The 16990-nt window shown below is 39.8% G+C and overlaps 1 protein-coding gene across 1 annotated transcript; it reads right to left on the bottom strand.

Moving 5' to 3' along the window:
* Nucleotides 1-2742: 2742 nt before the first annotated feature.
* LOC148079794 (XK-related protein 6-like) lies at nt 2743-13591 on the bottom strand. The gene is made up of 4 exons (XM_087791469.1): nt 12406-13591; nt 7201-7397; nt 6076-6493; nt 2743-3908 (listed from the first exon to the last, which is right to left on the bottom strand). The coding sequence occupies exons 1-4, from the start codon at nt 12972-12974 to the stop codon at nt 3404-3406; spliced, it is 1689 nt and encodes a 562-aa protein (XP_087647595.1). The 5' UTR covers nt 12975-13591; the 3' UTR covers nt 2743-3403.
* Between the last annotated feature and the right edge of the window lie 3399 nt (nt 13592-16990).

The following is a 16990-nucleotide window of genomic DNA, read 5'->3' as shown; positions in this document are numbered from 1 at the left end:
ACACACACACTCACACACACACACACACAGCTTGGACTCCTATGCAGACCCTGATATTAAACATTTTTTTTACCAAACAAGGGGTAAAATTAATTTCCTGATTACCAATGGATCTGCATTTGTTTTACAGTGTGTTACATTGTCATTTCGGACTCCCTTCAATCCCGTCCTCCTGTCCAAGCGATAAACCCTGACTGATTCTGACTCCAGAACATGTAAAGATTTATACATCACTCACATCCATTCTCTGCCCTTGCATAGCTGAGGCCATTAGACTATTTTAAACTTGATTTTCCTGAAGAAATGTTGCAGGTTGAAACGTAAAATAACAGCGCGATAAGACTAACTGCGGATGATAAACCTGCAAGAACATAATCCGTACAAAACATGTGAGATGTTGTTTAGCGTAAAATGTAGGTATTTTTGGGTTGTCGAACCTGATCTTGATTGTGATTGCCCGGAGCTTAGATGAGGAGTCAGGTTGGAATGTTGTTTGGTTAAATATTAAATCAATGAACACATTCTGAAGTAAATAAAAGAGGAAATACATTAAAAATAATGTTTTTTTTTTATTGTTTTTTTTTTGTTACACCTAAGAGCCTTCAACTTAATTGTATTTTTTTCATAGCACCTTTATTTCAGGATATTTATTGTTATTTTCTTATTATTGCTAATCCATGGGGGCTTCTTGTTTTACTATGGGATTAAGATGAAGATGGATATGAAAAAACGTTTTTTAAATGTTTATTTCTTGTGTCATTTAAATAAATGAGTGAGTCGGTATGTAGATATGTATCCCTACATCCACTTAAAAACATTCATGCAAAAAGTACACATCGATCAATGGCACATATTTGATGTATATCAACAGTGTATGGAACATGCTGTATTATTATAAGGGCATGATCACTGAATCACGACCACCTTTAGGTCAAAACCTTGATCCTACTTCACTAACCATTCAGTAGCACCGTTTTAAAATAAATGACAAGGTAACGTGGAGGAGTGTGCTCGAGTGGCGAGGTAGGAATACATCCCGAGGGTGTCAATGTGTCGGCGTTAACTAAGCACATCTCCTGGTCTTGGAGAATTGCATAGCATCTGCAGGACTGGAAAAAAGAGCGGCTGTCCATTTTGACGGAGCGTTGGCCGTTAACTGAAGGCAGTACTCAAGTTGCACCGTAGGATTCAAAGGGACGTGGTCGCCCCTTGTTGCACCATGATTGAGTGTGACGATGTTTGCACCATAAGAAGTGTATTCAGCAGCCAATTCTTTTGTGTCGCGCTCCTGAAAAAGGCAACACTAGCCACACATCCTGTTTGTCTTTGAATCGGAATATTCCACTGTAGCACCACAGGAAAGCAATGTTTGCTCACAACTCCACAACTTAAAGAGGGTGAGGGGGGGTTATGTAATTCATTATTTCAATTGTTTTTAAAGTTATACTTCACCCAAAATCCCAACATTTTCTACTCACCCTCATGTCGACTAAGGGTTGGGATTCTTTTCAGAGAAAAATCTCCATTTTTAGAGTTAAAGACAAAAATGTATGTACATTTTAATTTAGCGACTTATATTCTTCAAAAATTACCCACTTTAAACATCCATTTACATTTTTCCTATAACTATAAAAAGCAACAGATTCCTCTGAAAATAATCCCAACAGTTAGTCGACATGAGGGTGAGTAGTAATTTTGGGTGATAATTATTTTAATAATTTTTCTTACATGCCCAATAATCCTCAACACCATTTTAATTGAGAGTAAAATCAAAGTTTCAGGCAATAATAAAAAACGCTTGGACAATATTGTCTGGGAAACTGAGACCAAAAAAATGTTTTTCCTAGTCACCAGCTATTCTTAAGCTGTTGATATTATCACACGTTTGTTCCCTTTCCCTCCATTTTCTCCTCGACGGACAGGTGGTTGCAGCAAAGCTGCGATCTGTTTCACCTCCTGCCAAAAACCTGACGATTGATATCTCTGTATTGTCTGCTGCCAGTGTAACAGCCTGGATCATAGCGACGAACAAACGAGAAATAAACAATGATCCACGTATCACAGTCGTACTGCAGGTGGCTACAGAACTGTGGTGTCATTTTAACTCACAGATGGAATTTAAAATTATAGCTTTTAGTCACATTCTGGCAAACTCATGGTCAGTGACATCTTGTAAGAGGGGTGACTATTACTTACTTGAGAAGTGGATCTGGACATTTTAACCATTAGCATGCTAGTTGTTGACCTTTTGTGAGTAATTTCGGCTAATATGAGTTACCATGATTCTACTGGACCATCATCAGCGTCACTACTGACCTCAGCAACCACGGCTTGTAGAGATTCATTTGTCTGCACTAAGAACATCTCGCATGAAGAATTAAATCAATCAACTTGTTTGTAAGAATAGACAAAAACCTCCTGAATTGACTGTCGACAAGATATTTAGAAACTCTTTGTTGCTTTTCTTTCTTCGTACAACAGCAGGTGAAGGTGTGATGGAGTGAATGAATGGCATGCCATGTATTTTTTTTTAAAAAGCTGGAAGTTTGTTGAACCAGTAACTGACATAAACAATTGTGATTATTGGACGTTATTGTGTTTATCTGCTGATGTTATGATCCTAAATAAAAAGTAAACCCATTTGGAATCCCACTATTATTTGTGCATAAAATTATTTTTTTAGGAAGTAGTTTGGTAAACAACACAACATAAATCTTTTTTTTTTTTTGTGCAAAGGTTTCACCTTTTTTTTTTTTTATTCAGGCCAAATTACAGTTTTTTTTTAATTTGTACAAACATATACTAGACCCTTTTTTGGGCATTTGTACAAATAATTTAGTATTGAAGTATATCAGTTCCATTAAACTATTGAACGGTTGGATTTAAATGTTGAAACTTTATTTATTTTAATTGAAATCTGCATATAATTTATTTTTAAAACGTTACATTTTTTTTATTTGAATAATTGAATTAAACAAATTGTATATTTAAATGTTGAACCTGTTTTAAGGAATAATTGAATATAGTTTTTGAACTCAATTGAATATTTTTAAACCCGTAGATTTTAAATTTGACTAAGAGTACCGAAAAAAATAGAAGTAACATTTGAAAAATTACATTTAATAATTGTATCCATCTACTATTCTGATGAGACTGATATACTTCCACATTTTATCTCCTGTTATTGTTTGAATGTGTTGTTTTTATTTTCTTCTAGTAAAAAAAAAAGAAAAAAAGTTGTGTTTACATCAACACCAAAAAGCACAACACAAGTGTCAAAGGTCACCTGGAGAGGGTGTTCTGAAGAGACCATGAACGCACCACTGGAGTGAGTCAGGAATGTGTCTATTGTGAGGAGTGTAGGAGTGACGCAGTGCTTGTGTGTGGATGTGCTTCAAGCGTGTCAGAGCGAGGACTCGTACTGCAGGAGCTCGTACAGCAGAGGCCCGTCCCGGTACCGGATCCCCACAGCGGCGGGAGAGATGTACTGCAGGATGTTTATAGTCCTGCGCAGGCGCCGGTCCACGTAGTGCGCGTCCCAGGCCGGGTAGCGCTTCCTTGGCATGTCGATCTTGATCAGAGGACCCTCGGGTTTTGAAGTGGTCGGGGCGGCTCTCACCTGGAACACCGGGAGACACGACTCCGCCACGTCCTCGTCCGTCATGGACTTGGTCAGGTGGGCCGGGGTGGGCGGGGCGGTGGGCGGGGCCGAGGGCGGGAGGGGCAGACCCCAGAGCAGCTGCGCGCAGCAGATGGAGGCGGGGCTGGGCTGCACGTGGGCGGTGGCCGGGTGGAGGAACCCGTAGTAGAGCAGCATGACCAGGACTCCGCCCGCGAAGGTGAGGTAGACGCCGAACAGCGCCGGGACCGCGTAGGAGTCCGTCAGCTCCGGGTCCCTGTAGGTGTACCTGAGGGCGGAGGGAGGGTCAGAACATCACGCCCAGAAACACTATTATTAAAGATGCACTTGAAAGTTGGGTTTATTTCGGTTTTTGTCTTCTATGTATGTAAAAAAAAAAAAGGGAAAAAGTCCAAGAAAGTTTTGTGATGTATATATTATGATCTAATTTGTCGTTTTCCAATAAAAAAAATATTGAAACAAAAAAAGAAAGTTGGTTAATGGACTTCCATTTTATTTTATTCCTTTTTTGACGTTGTCCTTTGGAGAAATGTTACTTATATTACAACTTAAAATGTGTTAGATTTACCACTGTTTTACGCTTTTTTAAATTCTTGTAAATTCCAATTAAATAAAAAACCTATAATTTATAATTTAAAATAAAGATTGTCCGTTATGGCGGTCAAGATTAATTTATCGGATCAATTAAAAAGGACATCTAACGTAATATTAATATGGATTTCTACATAAGGTGCATGTATTTTTTTTTAGGGTAATGTGTGTCCCACTTAATTGTGTGAATGAATTTAAGTGACCTTGGAACGCTTTCTTAAATTCTGTTAATGTTAATTAAATAAAAAACCTATAATTTATAATGTAAAATAGAGATTTTACGACAGGAAGACATAATGTTGTCCGTTATGGAGGTCAAGATGAATTTATCAGAGCAATTAAAAAGGACATCTAACATAATATTAATATGGATTTCTACATAAGGTGCATGTATTTTTTTTAGGGTAATGTGTGTCCCACATAATTGTGTGAATGAATTTAAGAGAAAAATAATTTAAATTTTAAAAAGAATTTAAGTGACCTTAGAACACTTTTTTTAAATTCTGTTAATTTCAAATTAAATTAAAAAAACTATAATTTATAATTTAAAATAGAGATTTTACGACAGGAAGACATAATGTTGTCCGTTATGGAGGTCTGGATGAATTTATCAGATCAATTAAAAAGGACACCTAACATAATATTAATATGGATTTCTAGATAAGTTGCATGTATTTTTTTAGGGTAATGTGTGTCCCACATAATTGTGTGAATGAATGTCTTCTTTTAGGAAAAAGAAGAATTTAAGTGACCTTGGAACGCTTTTTTAAATTCTGTTAAATTCCAATTAAATAAAAAACCTATAATTTATAATGTAAAATTGAGATTTTACGCTGGAAGACATAATGTTGTCTGTTATGAAGGTCTAGATGAATTTATCAGATCAATTAAGATGACACCTAACGTAATATTAATATGGATTTCTAGATAAGGTGCATGTATTTTTTCAGGGTAATGTGTGTCCCACATAATTGTGTGAATGAATGTCTTCTCTTAAGAAAAAGAAAGTGACCTTGGACTATCCATGCATAGTTAAAAAAAAAAAAGGGTAAAATTAATATTTGTTACCTAGAGAAATATCTTGAATAAGCTTCAGCATGTTAATGAAAAAAAAAACATTTACACGCCCACAACTGATTAGTTTTTCAGCCTAAAAGTATTTACCCATTTTAGGCATAATCTTTTTAACCCTCAGGGTCAAGGTGACCCGGAGGCATGAAAATGAATGTAAATGTATTTCTGGAATCAATGGAGCTCATTCACCTTGACCAGAGACAACACAAGGGATACCTCGAACACATTTGTTTTCAGGCCCATGGGTCGCCTTGACAAGTGTTTAGTGTTTAGAAAGAAGATAGTTTGATCACAGAACATATTCTGGTGTTATAACAAATGTGCCTCCCAAAAAGGAACTGCCAGACTTCAGACATAACTTGAGTTATTTGTTATTGTTTTTGCAACATTAATGCTCCTTTTCTTGGCCTCAATCTGCCGTTATCGCTCAGTGTTTCAGTTCGTAACGCTGCAGCTCTTTGTTCTCGCACACATTTCTGACTTGCAATCATTTGCTGCTTTCCTTAATCTGTCTACTACAGCCTTCAAGCTAAAATTGCCTCTTTTAGGAATTCAGTGATTTTTTTTCTCCTGACAAAAATAGTATCTTTTAGGTTTAAGTGCACACCTTCCACAACTCTCAATGAATAAAGTCCTGCATTAGATGACAGTTAGAAATAAGGAAGCGGATCACGTCTCTTTATAACAACTATTTACCAGCAGTAAATTCCATGGTAGGGTTTTAAATGTCAGGTGTTATGTCAGGTATTTTAAAGGAGGCGTTTACTCACCACAGCCCAGTAAGGATGGTGTTTTCAGCCAGCACCACCGTGTAGTACGCCACCATCCTGTGCCGTGTCTGTCCTTCCTTCACATTGAACCAGCAGAAGATGTAGACGATCCCCACCACCATGTTGAAGAGAACCTCCTCCCACTTGGACATGCAGAAGTCGGTGCCGCCGTGGACCACCCAGAAGGCCATGGCGCACCAGTGGACCACCACGAAGATGCCGAAGTAGATGTGGAAGAGCGAGGCGAAGAGCGCCAGGGAGAGGACCCGGGAGGAGATGGTGAAGAGGCGCCAGAAGAGATGCAGCAGAGCGCCTCTGTAGCTCATGCTGCGCTGGTCGTCGCGGGAGTCCCGGAGAAGTTTGTGGTAGGAGGCCAGGACCCAGGCGAGGGACAGGAGGGAGGCCAGCGAGGAGATGCCTGTGGAGACAAGAGGGATGGTATTTAAAAACAACTATAAAGCCATAAAAAGTTCCAAATGGATGATTCGTATAGAGGTCAAAGGCGACAAAATAAAGTTATAAAATACATAATTTCATTAAAAAATATGGAAGTAATTGCAGTGGAATTCACACATTTATATTGAATGTATCCAATATTTAGTTTATTTTGGTCCATCATGGTGGTGGTTATCGGCCTACAACTTAGTTGTGTATGACGATATGAGAAGTTTGGCTCAATCAAACTACATGTGAATTAGGGTTAAGGTCATGTCAACATCGAACAACTCAATAAACAGTTCTGACTTTGTGTGACATTTCAAATTAAAGGCAAATGTGCACAACATGACGTGAATTGGTTGAGAATCAATTGATCAGGATACATTTAATGATCAAACATCAACAAGTTCTGACCTTGTTATCATCGGCTTTATGAGTGGCGGTTGACTCAAATGTCCAGTTGAAATGATAAATAAAGATTGGGCAGCAATCCTAAGATGTACTTCCTGGCTGAGGAAACTGGTGGCTAAAATGTCCTCGCCTGCAGTTGATTCATCAACTCCCCCAAAATCCCGCCGCACAATAAGAACTGATTGCTAATTACTGTTTGTGCAGCTGCTGTCGTGTGTGTTCAATGGCGCTACATGAAAACATCTTGTAATTGCTGTGAAGCTGGAGGGATCGTACACTGAAGCGTCTCGGCTCGGTTCTCCTGGATCATGATGCAGAGCTGGAGCACCAGCTGCGGCGCCGACTCCAGGAAGGTCTCCAGCAGACGCAGCATGTTGACGTCGGCGTACTCGAACATCATGGCCCAGTACCAGCGGCGCTGGTGCTCCTTCTGCCGCCGAGACATGATGCCCAGATAAAGTGTCCGGATGTACCTGCCAAAGGTCAGAGGTCACAGATGAGTAACAATACCAACATTTATGACTAGAAGGAGATAAATGATAAAGCACATAACTGAGCTAGCTGTGCCTGCTAGTTATGGAAAAATACTGAGTTATGTTGAGTGTTAAGATTAGTTATCCGGGAAAACACTAACCTTTGTATGCTTTATTTAAGACCAAATTTAATTCATTATTGTCTGTGTTTTTCCTGTCATGAACTTTGTTCTTGTCTTTCGGATAATCAATAATATTAAATGGAGTATAAAGATGTGACTTGAGTGAAATTTGACATTGTTTGAGCAGGTTTTGTATTAAACTCCTTGTACAAGTAAAATCATTGTGACTTTAAACCAATTCTGATCCCTGTAAAGATAAAAACTTTAAGTCAGATTCCAAAACCTGACAGCTAGTTACTGATCTTTCTAAACAACATTTTAGACTATTGTAACAGTGAATAAACAAGAAGTAACTGTCTTGCCTGAAGTTAATACAATAGCTCAAAATGAGCGAGAATTCTGTAGGAGGTCTAGTCTAGTAGGAGGACTCGCAAATCTCCGATCATTAAAACTGACTTAAAAAAGCATTTTCTTGCAGGAACTTATTTTTATAGGTATATATGGTCAGACTCCACCTTACATCAGTGATCTGATCCAACCCAGTTCTGGCTTTTAGGTCTGTGGATCAGAATCGGCTGAACCTTCTTCAGGACCAGAGGAGAGAAATCCTTCCAGGCTGTTGCTCCTAAGCTTTGGAACGATCTTCCTCTCTCTCTGTGTTTGATGGATCTACTGAATCTTTTAAGAAGCATCTAAAGACCTTTTTATTTGTGCAGGCTTCCTTAATTATATTTGGGATGCTGTGTTTGTCACTGTGTTGTCTTGACCTTTTAAAGTATTTAGATTTGTATGGATTTTTAACGGTGTATTGTTTTGTTGTTTAAGTGCTTTCTGACCCTGCTCTGTGAAAGGCGCTTTACAAATAAAGCTCACTTATTTACTTAAGGTGTTATGGGATCAATCACCAATTTATGCTCCTTCCCTACCACATGATCTCACAAGGCTCAAGACTTCATCCGTCTCTGGAGGGAGTCTAAACTAGAAATAGATCCATGTGTTTTACATTGAACAAGTTGCATTAAGAATAGATTAATTTGAACTTGAAGAAAATGTTGATATCAAAGTGTGAGTATGTTATAAAAATGTATCAGAGCTTTTGATTTCGTTAGACCAAAACATCAGTTAGATTAATAATCTAACGCATATGTGTCAAACTCAAGGCCTCACAGGCAATATATGTTCCCCACCCTAATTTAACATGGCCCCTCAAGACATTCAAATGCATATAGTCAGGTAAAATGAAGAAGGTTAAAAAGCATTTCTACAGATCACCTCTAATATATGTTGGTGTCAAGCCACAGAGAACACAATGTTCAAAGACTGTTTCTAGCACATTGGAAAATTAGAAAATGCTCAAATAATACAATTTACATTCATTGAGGCCAAGACTTCTTGTTGAAGCTATAAATTGTAACATGTCTGCATTTGTACCTGATATCAAAACCCAGTCCCTGACCCAATAAAGCAGTGGGTCAGAGAGTGTGTTTTTATATGAATAACTAAGAGGGTTTTTGAAGTTACTGGAAGATTAAACAAAAACGGACTAAACAAGAGCCTTTGTCTCGTTCTGTACACAAATTCACATACAGGATCTGGAAATAAAGGCAACAAGGTAAAACCATATTGCAGTTACTCTTCTCATACACTCGGGGGAGCCATAACAAAATACAACAACTTACGTATTGCAGCTATAAAAAAGGGAACAATAATGGAAAGTTCAATAAATAACTTTTTTGCATAATGAATGTTAATACCACTGTCTTTAGTTTAATATTATTTAAATTATTTTTAGTGTATGTTTTCTCACAAAATATATTTCACTTTTTAAATAGGGTTAGAAATGTTACTTTTCTCTCCACCTCTCCAACATTCTTTCTCAAATTTCTCTGTATGATCACCAACATGTGACTTATGCTCATCGTCTAAATCCATTCACCCTCAACCTATGTAAAAATGCACCTAACTTGAGCTTTCCACACACAGGCAAGGAAATAAATGACTACTCTGTCAAGGATTGAATGACACAACCAAAATAACTGGTCACACTCTCTGTCTATTCTTTCCAGCGGCAGGGAGTAACAACACTTTTCTCAAGAGCTGTTAGACTCACTCAAATGTGTGAAAACTTGTGTAAACTCAACATCATTGTATTTTTGCTTCTAACAAGTTTTCTCTCAAGGCCGTTAATATAAACTATATTATCTTTTGGTTTGAGGCTTTTGTGTATTAGCATATTTAATAGATGAACCAATAACGACTCGACTAAGTAAAATATATTTAGTAAGCAAGCAAGTAATTTATATTTGTAGAGCACTTTTCCAGACCAGGGTCACAAAGCCTGAAACAATCAAATCAATACCCAAATAAATTGGGTGTTGATTTAGGAAGCTCTACTCAGAACTTATTTTGGTATTTAATATATACTAACCACAGTTGGATAGTAATAGCTGAGTTTACTTTTTATTTTCTGGGATTAATTACTTTTTCCCCATTTTTTTCATTTGTGCTGGAATTAATATATGTATTTCAATTTAAAACATGAGATTTGCTGAGAAGTGTCAATCTGTGCTCTATAATCTATTGCTTAGGACGGCTATTTTATTGAAACCTCTGAGGGCGCCACCTGCTGACCTCTAAAATTAAGACACCTCTTCATGAAGCTTCATCAACACGTGACTCGTGATCAGAGCAACGAATGGCAAACATAAGTGCATTCGACATGTATTATCAATAAATATCAGCCCATAATTATATATGGTGCCAATTAACAGTATGATTGCTTCTTCTTCCTCCGGCGACCATCCTTGCACAACTGAAATGGTCCGACAATTAATTAAGAGATCCCTCCTCCGTCATCAGCATGGCTCACAGGTGTGTTGGACTAATGTAGGTGTGGGTGGACTGCAGTCATTAATAATGCATCCGTGTGCCACAGACACGGCGCTCGTGTGTGCCTCTGGAGGAACAGACTTCCCTCTGTTCCACTACTGTAAACGCCGTCACGTGCACTTATTCATCTATGAAATCTCATAAATAATGCACGGAGAATGCCAGCACGTGCGCTCGCATCCATTTGTAGCATTTAGGAGTAGAACGGACGATGCACGACTTTTTAGGACGTCAAGAAACGACGGGATGATTCCTGCTTTTCAATGGATTCCGGACTGATTATTGACACCGTCGACCCCTCGCACCCTGCAATGATCTGAAAACATACGTGCCAAATATTCCCTACACCCCACCCCCACTCACTCTCTTTCCTTCTCCCTTCCCTCCCCTCCCCCTTTTTACTGGTATTGTGCACAGGCAAACACTTTCTCCTCCTTTCCACAGCTCCTCCTTATCAACCCCATCTGTCTTTATCAGCACGGAGCACTTCCACGAGCAACTCCACCTCTCATCAAGGTGAAGTCCATCCTGAAGACTGGGACGGGTCGGTAACTCGGACAGGACGGGAGGAAACACATGAAGTATTTGTGTGTGTTTCAGCCCTACAATACAGTATAGTGTAGTGTAAACACACACACACTCACACACACACAGAGATCTGGGCCTTGAGGCAAATGGTCACCATTAAGAAATCTCGGAAGAGAAGAGAAGAGAGAAGGGAGAAAATGTGACTCATCCTTGTGTAGAGGATGAAGACAACCAGTGCCTAACAAGTGCACACACACACGCACAACTGCACGCATACACACAGATTTGCAGTACGTATTTATAATACATAAAGTGAATTAAAAACGTGTTTTAAGGCAACATATGGTCACATCTTCCCGTATGTGATACAGGCAGAAGTATTTTGATATGTTTCCTGCTCGTGCATGCAAGACTGGAGCAGATGTTTTTTATCACATCACGTGGAATGATAATGATTTACTCACCATCTTTGAGAACACAAAGTTAAAGCTGATATTTATTGTATTTTTATTACTTTTATTTGTATTATTATTATTTGTGTGCACATTAAAACTTTTAACAATCATGTCTTACATTATAGGAAATGTAATGAAATTTAAATCTGAAAACTGACGTCGGATGACCCCAATGGTGTAAAAGAAATATAACCATTTCATCCTCAAACATCATGAGTCCATTGAGATTATACTTAACCCTTGTGGTATCTCAGGGTCAAGGTGGCCCAAAGGCCTGAAAACAAATGTTTTTGAGGTATCCCTTGTGAGTAATTTCGACACAGAGACTAACCCAAGGATTAATGCAGTGACAATTTACTTTTATTTTATATTTGTTGCGTTTTTTTCTGGCTCTAGACCTTATAGCTGTTGACTCAACTTTTATAATTGTAAATAATTTGAATGTTTTCCAATAATGTCTGAGCCAAATACTTCTACTTATGGGTTTTTTTCGGACGTGAGTCATCGGTGAGTCTCTGTCCAAGGTGCTGAAACCAGTCTTTACAGGCTGTTGCTCCACAACTAATGCGTAATAACCTGGTAAGAACTGATGATGACAAACTTTTCTTAAAATAAAATTTAAAAAAAAGTATGTATCATATCTGTGTGCGTGAGGTCCTTAAAATCCCTGTCCACACACACAAAACTCCTAATGTTCCTCAGTCGTTCTGCAAAACTTTTCGGTTTAATGGAACAAGTGATGTGATCCTCGTTCCACGAGATCTCGCTGCCAGCCCTCATCTCTCTCAAGCCATGTGACAGGAGAGCTTCAGAGAGAGTCTTCTTCTTCTTCATCCTCTCTTCCTGTCAGCGCGAGGCGAGCGTTTGTTTCTCCAGGCTTGATCCATAAGACACACGATTGCAGCTGGCATTACAGCGAGTGTCAGACAGAGTTGTGTGTGTGTGTGTGTTTGTGTGTCAGTAGTTGGGTGTCAGGTGTTGCCCCCCCCCACCCCCCCACCCCCCTCATCTTACCTCCACACTTGTCCCAGCTGCAGGATGTGGATGGTGGCCTGCCACAGCCAGATGGTGGCCAGCTGGAGGCGGTCCCTGCCGGGGTACAGACACCCCAGCGCCACGGCACCCCGTTTACTGAGCCCCTCCACCTCCCCGAGCCCCCCTCCGGTGTAGTCCTGCACGAACCAGCGGAAACTCAGGATCTGGACCAGGACCGAGGGCACCAGCACGAAGAAGAGAGTCAGGCCGAACCAGAGGTAGTCCTTCCTCTGGTAGTACTCCAGAGCCAGGCACAGGTCCGTACCCACGTCCCAGAAGAAGACCAGGAGGGCGAGGATGATCCAGAGGCAGTCCAGCCACAGCTGCTCCCGGGGCGGACAGTGGGTCTCCCGGATCCCGACCCCGCCGATGGGTTGTCCGCCCCCGAGCAGGGAGCCCAGGCAGGCGGAGCGGCAGCCCCAGTAGCAGGCGGAGGAGCGGCAGCACTGGCAGATGTGGATCGCGGCGGAGTCCAGCGGCTCCTCCGCGTCTACATCGTAGAACTGGGCGAAACCCACCCCGGCTTTACCGTCCGACTGGGCCGCCATGTCCCGCTTGCCGCTCCCGCCCTCCTGTGAAAAGCACGATAACCACACCGTGGTTGCTCCTGGAGGGGAACCCACGTCACTGCCCAGATACCTGCTCCCCTCGGAGCCATCAGGCGCGACTCCAACGAGGCCGCGACCCACCTTCCCGGTCCACAGGGGCGGACCCGCTCGGCTGCTGGGCGGCTTCGGATCCAGGTCCCGTCCAAGTCCGTGATCCCCGCATCTTCCAAGTCATGTAGGGCGTCAAGGGATCTATGACGTCATGCAGCCACGGTGTTCCAGAGGATCTGTGAAGATGATGATGACACCAGACACCCAACTGTTTCCAAAAAGACCCCGCTTTTCTTTTCTGATCCAACTTTTCTGCTCAAGTCCGGGTCACTACCAGGCGGCTGCTTCCCGTCTCTCAGTCCCAGCAGCCTCCACTCCTCTCCGCAGCTCCAGCCCTCTGCAGCCCCTCACTGCGCCCCCTACTGGTGAAACACACACCACATCTGCACTGGCGGAAAAAAAAAAGAAAAAGATAGAGGGGTACGTCCTGTAGCCCCAACAGGGGAGGGGGTGTTTACTCCCGATGGTTTCCTTCTAGAGGCGAGAATTAATTCCCTCTTTTGACATTTTACTCTCCATTAATCATGATATTTTCCTCCATTCATCTTCTCTCACTCTGCGACCATCACTTCCTCCATCAATCCCTCCATCAATCCCTCCATCCCATGCCTCGTGCCTCTGCCAGCCTAATCATCCGGAACATATGTGCTAGTGTGTGTGTGTGTGTGTGTGTGTGTGTGTGTGTGTGTTTGCTGGAGGGTTCAAGGAATTAGGGGTGTGAGACAGTGAGAGGCTCTGAGGCAGGCTGGGTGTGGAACCAAGAACATAATAGTGAGATAAAAAGTGAGAGTGACAGGCAGCAGGATAAGAAGAGCTGAACTCAAAGTATAAATTCAAATCCATTCTCATGAACCTTTCTGTGAAAGTTATAATAAAAAACTTGCATTTACAGGGTTCGTCATCAGCTTGAAACATGTTTGAAAAAAGAACTTAGACATGGTTGAAGGTCAGTTCTTTTCTGTGTTCCCAAGGTCACGATTGAGGTCATGAAGTCCCAAATGAACAGCAGTTAATAATCGTACAAAGTCTCTAATAATAAAGTGGCAGCACACTGCACGTCTTTATCGTACGTTCCTGCTCGGTCTGGCTTTTCGACCCGGCGAGAGCACTTGCACTTTCTCTCCTCTCGTCCACTGGAGATTAGCCTCGCTGTTGTCATGACGACGCGGTTGTAGCTGGAGGACAGAGTGAGTGTGGAAATAACCAGGTTCTGGTTTGTGTTTCGGACGATAAGAGACATTTTTTTGCAAGTTGCTTATCTGAGTATTAGAGACATTAAAATACAATTTTCTTGGATGAGGTTTGAAACTTTTAATATGTAAATATAAAGAGAACATCTAATGTAAAATACTATTTAGTTGACAATGTGTAGCTGCCTGTCAGTACAATATAATCTTTGTCGTTTCATCACATCCAATTGAACTGGGTGGAAATATTGTTTGAAAATTGAGCTTCAAATACCCTTTAAAACATATCTTTATATGACATAATTCAAAGATCTTAGCTAATTGTGGAAGATTATTTTTCAAATTTACAAATACATCTATATTCATAGTAACATCTATTTAGTCATTCACAACACTTTAATAAAAAGCTTGAATCCTTTTAAACATACTGTATATATTGCATTACAATTTAGAGAGCTCATTTAATAGCTTTTATATAATATTGAAATACTTTCACCCATATTTAATTTATGCTTCTGTCTCCTAACATGAGTGTCTTATAAATAAATCATGTCAACTTGTCTGAGAATGGACCATGTATGTTCCATTCTCTACAGCATAGAAACTGATATTTATTTAAATTGTAGGAATCCTGTGCTCTCTGAACAGTCACACTCCAGCAGGAACGCTGCTGTAACTTCCTACTCCACAATATTCTTTCCCCATGAATTTGCAAAATGCCTGAAGTCTTGTCTGCTGACAACAGACAAAAACACTGCAGGGCTCAGCTAACAACAAAGACCGTGTTCTCTGTGAGAATCTCAAAGACGAGGGAGTGAATGAGAGCGAGATGATTTAATCTTATTAAATAAATAACGTTTGCTGCTCCTGTTTGCACTTTTGAAGGTTGCTACAACGTGTACGTTTTTGAATCTGCTCCAAAATGAACCGTCTTCCAGATAGAACCCCACCTAGAAACACTTAAGTGTCGAGTTTAGTCGCTGACCACAGGTCCCTTAGACATTACCCTACAGGCAGAATCATCTCCTCTTATTCATGAAACCTCTGACCCGCCCAATCTTTCCGGCTGACCCTTGTCCGGACGGTTTCACACTCGACTGCTGACCCTCTCAGTGACAGCCCGCGGGTCAACAAAACATCGTAGTCTGGAGAAGATAACGGCAGGATCTGTAGTGAGAATACCAATGATGCAGATACTGAGCAGAATTTCACCGCCTACAGAAGGAAGTCTGTCCTGATTAAATTATAACATTTTAGAGTAAAATTCAGAGTTGGCTTTTAAATAAATCATTATATAAAATAAGAAAAAATAAATATAAAAAACAGGTAAAAACATATATATATTTATAAAACTGGCTGCTTTAATTTCAATTTCACAACTTCAGAGCTTAATGTAGATCCACTAGGACCAGAACCATTATATATGAAACTGAAAACCTGGAAATCTTTATTATAGTTAACAATTTAATTCTTTACTTTATTCCTACTATTTTTCATTTATTTATTAATTAATTTACCCCCTTTTTCTTACCTTTTTTGAGCATTTATTGTACCATAAAATTGATTTTAAACACAAAAAAGAGCCTTATTTCCTCATAGATGTTTTCCAATATAGATAAAATGTGTATTAATTGATGTCATTTATCTGATACAATATATGTATTATTGTATTACCCCCTTTTTATGTAGTCTTTTTTTCATAAGTGCCTTTATATCTTATTTACACGATTTGTTTATATTTATTTTTCACTTTTAATTATCAGGCAACACTTTATTGTTCTTTTATGTTCTCCTTGGCATTTATATTTTCAAGTTTTCTCACCATATGTTTACCAGAGGCTCAGCCCTTCTGTATTTCGGCGAGAGAGCCTCACTCGATAGTCTCAGTGTGTTACACGTGAATCCTGATGACTTGTATTTTCCATTTGAAAGAACAAGAAGGTTTTCCGCTCAAAGAACGACAAGAGAAGCTCGCTGTGAGAAGAAGGAGCCTCTTTGCTTCTGAAGCTTCACGTGGTTAATGTGCGGCTCAGCACACTTGACTCGCAGGCAGGTCGGCTCAGGTCAGGAAATGTAGTTTATTTATGAAAGTTTTCTAAAAGCTCATCATCTCAGAGGAAACAGGAAGCGACAGTCGAATGTAAAATAGATACAGCGTAACTGCTGCTGTGCCTCTCAAGTGTGAAATATTCATCATGGTCGTGTCGCTGAGGACGAGAGGACTCGCGGGGTCATTTGTTTTAACTCTCGCCAAGACCAGTTTGTTTGTTTGACTTTTGAACGATAATTACACTGCATTGAACATGATGGGAGGAGGTGAGTCATCTGTCAGAGACTCGAACAAGACATGGAAGCATCTGCAAGCCTTAATTCACACAGTTCAACATTTTCTATGTCAGAATCATTACCTGTAAATTTAAAACATAAATGTTTCACTTTTATTTCATATGTTTAAACCTTATACATTTATTTTTATCCAAACCTTTTTGTTTTTTCTTTTAGCATTGGATTATTTAAAAAAAATTGATTCAATCATTTCTATATTTGAAAGTTGAATTTCATTTTCAAATATAGTTTAATGAAAAAATGAAATTCAAAAATGTTCTATGTCTTGTGATTTTAAGAGAATCACTATACATTTAAATGTAATAATCTAAAAGTATAATAGTGTCACTAGACAATACCAAAAGAGTACTGCGCTATGGTGGTAAAACTACA

Source organism: Callionymus lyra, chromosome 5 (assembly GCF_982586985.1).
Source record: "Callionymus lyra chromosome 5, fCalLyr1.hap1.1, whole genome shotgun sequence".
NCBI lineage: Eukaryota > Metazoa > Chordata > Actinopteri > Syngnathiformes > Callionymidae > Callionymus > Callionymus lyra.
This window is presented reverse-complemented; position numbering and strand designations above follow the sequence as displayed.

Bases quoted from the DNA above. Each gene is read 5' to 3' on its own strand.
- LOC148079794 (XM_087791469.1), bottom strand. From the start codon at position 12,974: ATGGCGGCCCAGTCGGACGGTAAAGCCGGGGTGGGTTTCGCCCAGTTC. The intron at 7,398-12,405 runs GTAAGATGAGGG...GACCTTTGGCAG, and splicing joins CAGCTGGGACAAGTGTGGAG to GTACATCCGGACACTTTATC. The intron at 3,909-6,075 runs GTGAGTAAACGC...CTCCGCCCTCAG, and splicing joins ACCATCCTTACTGGGCTGTG to GTACACCTACAGGGACCCGG.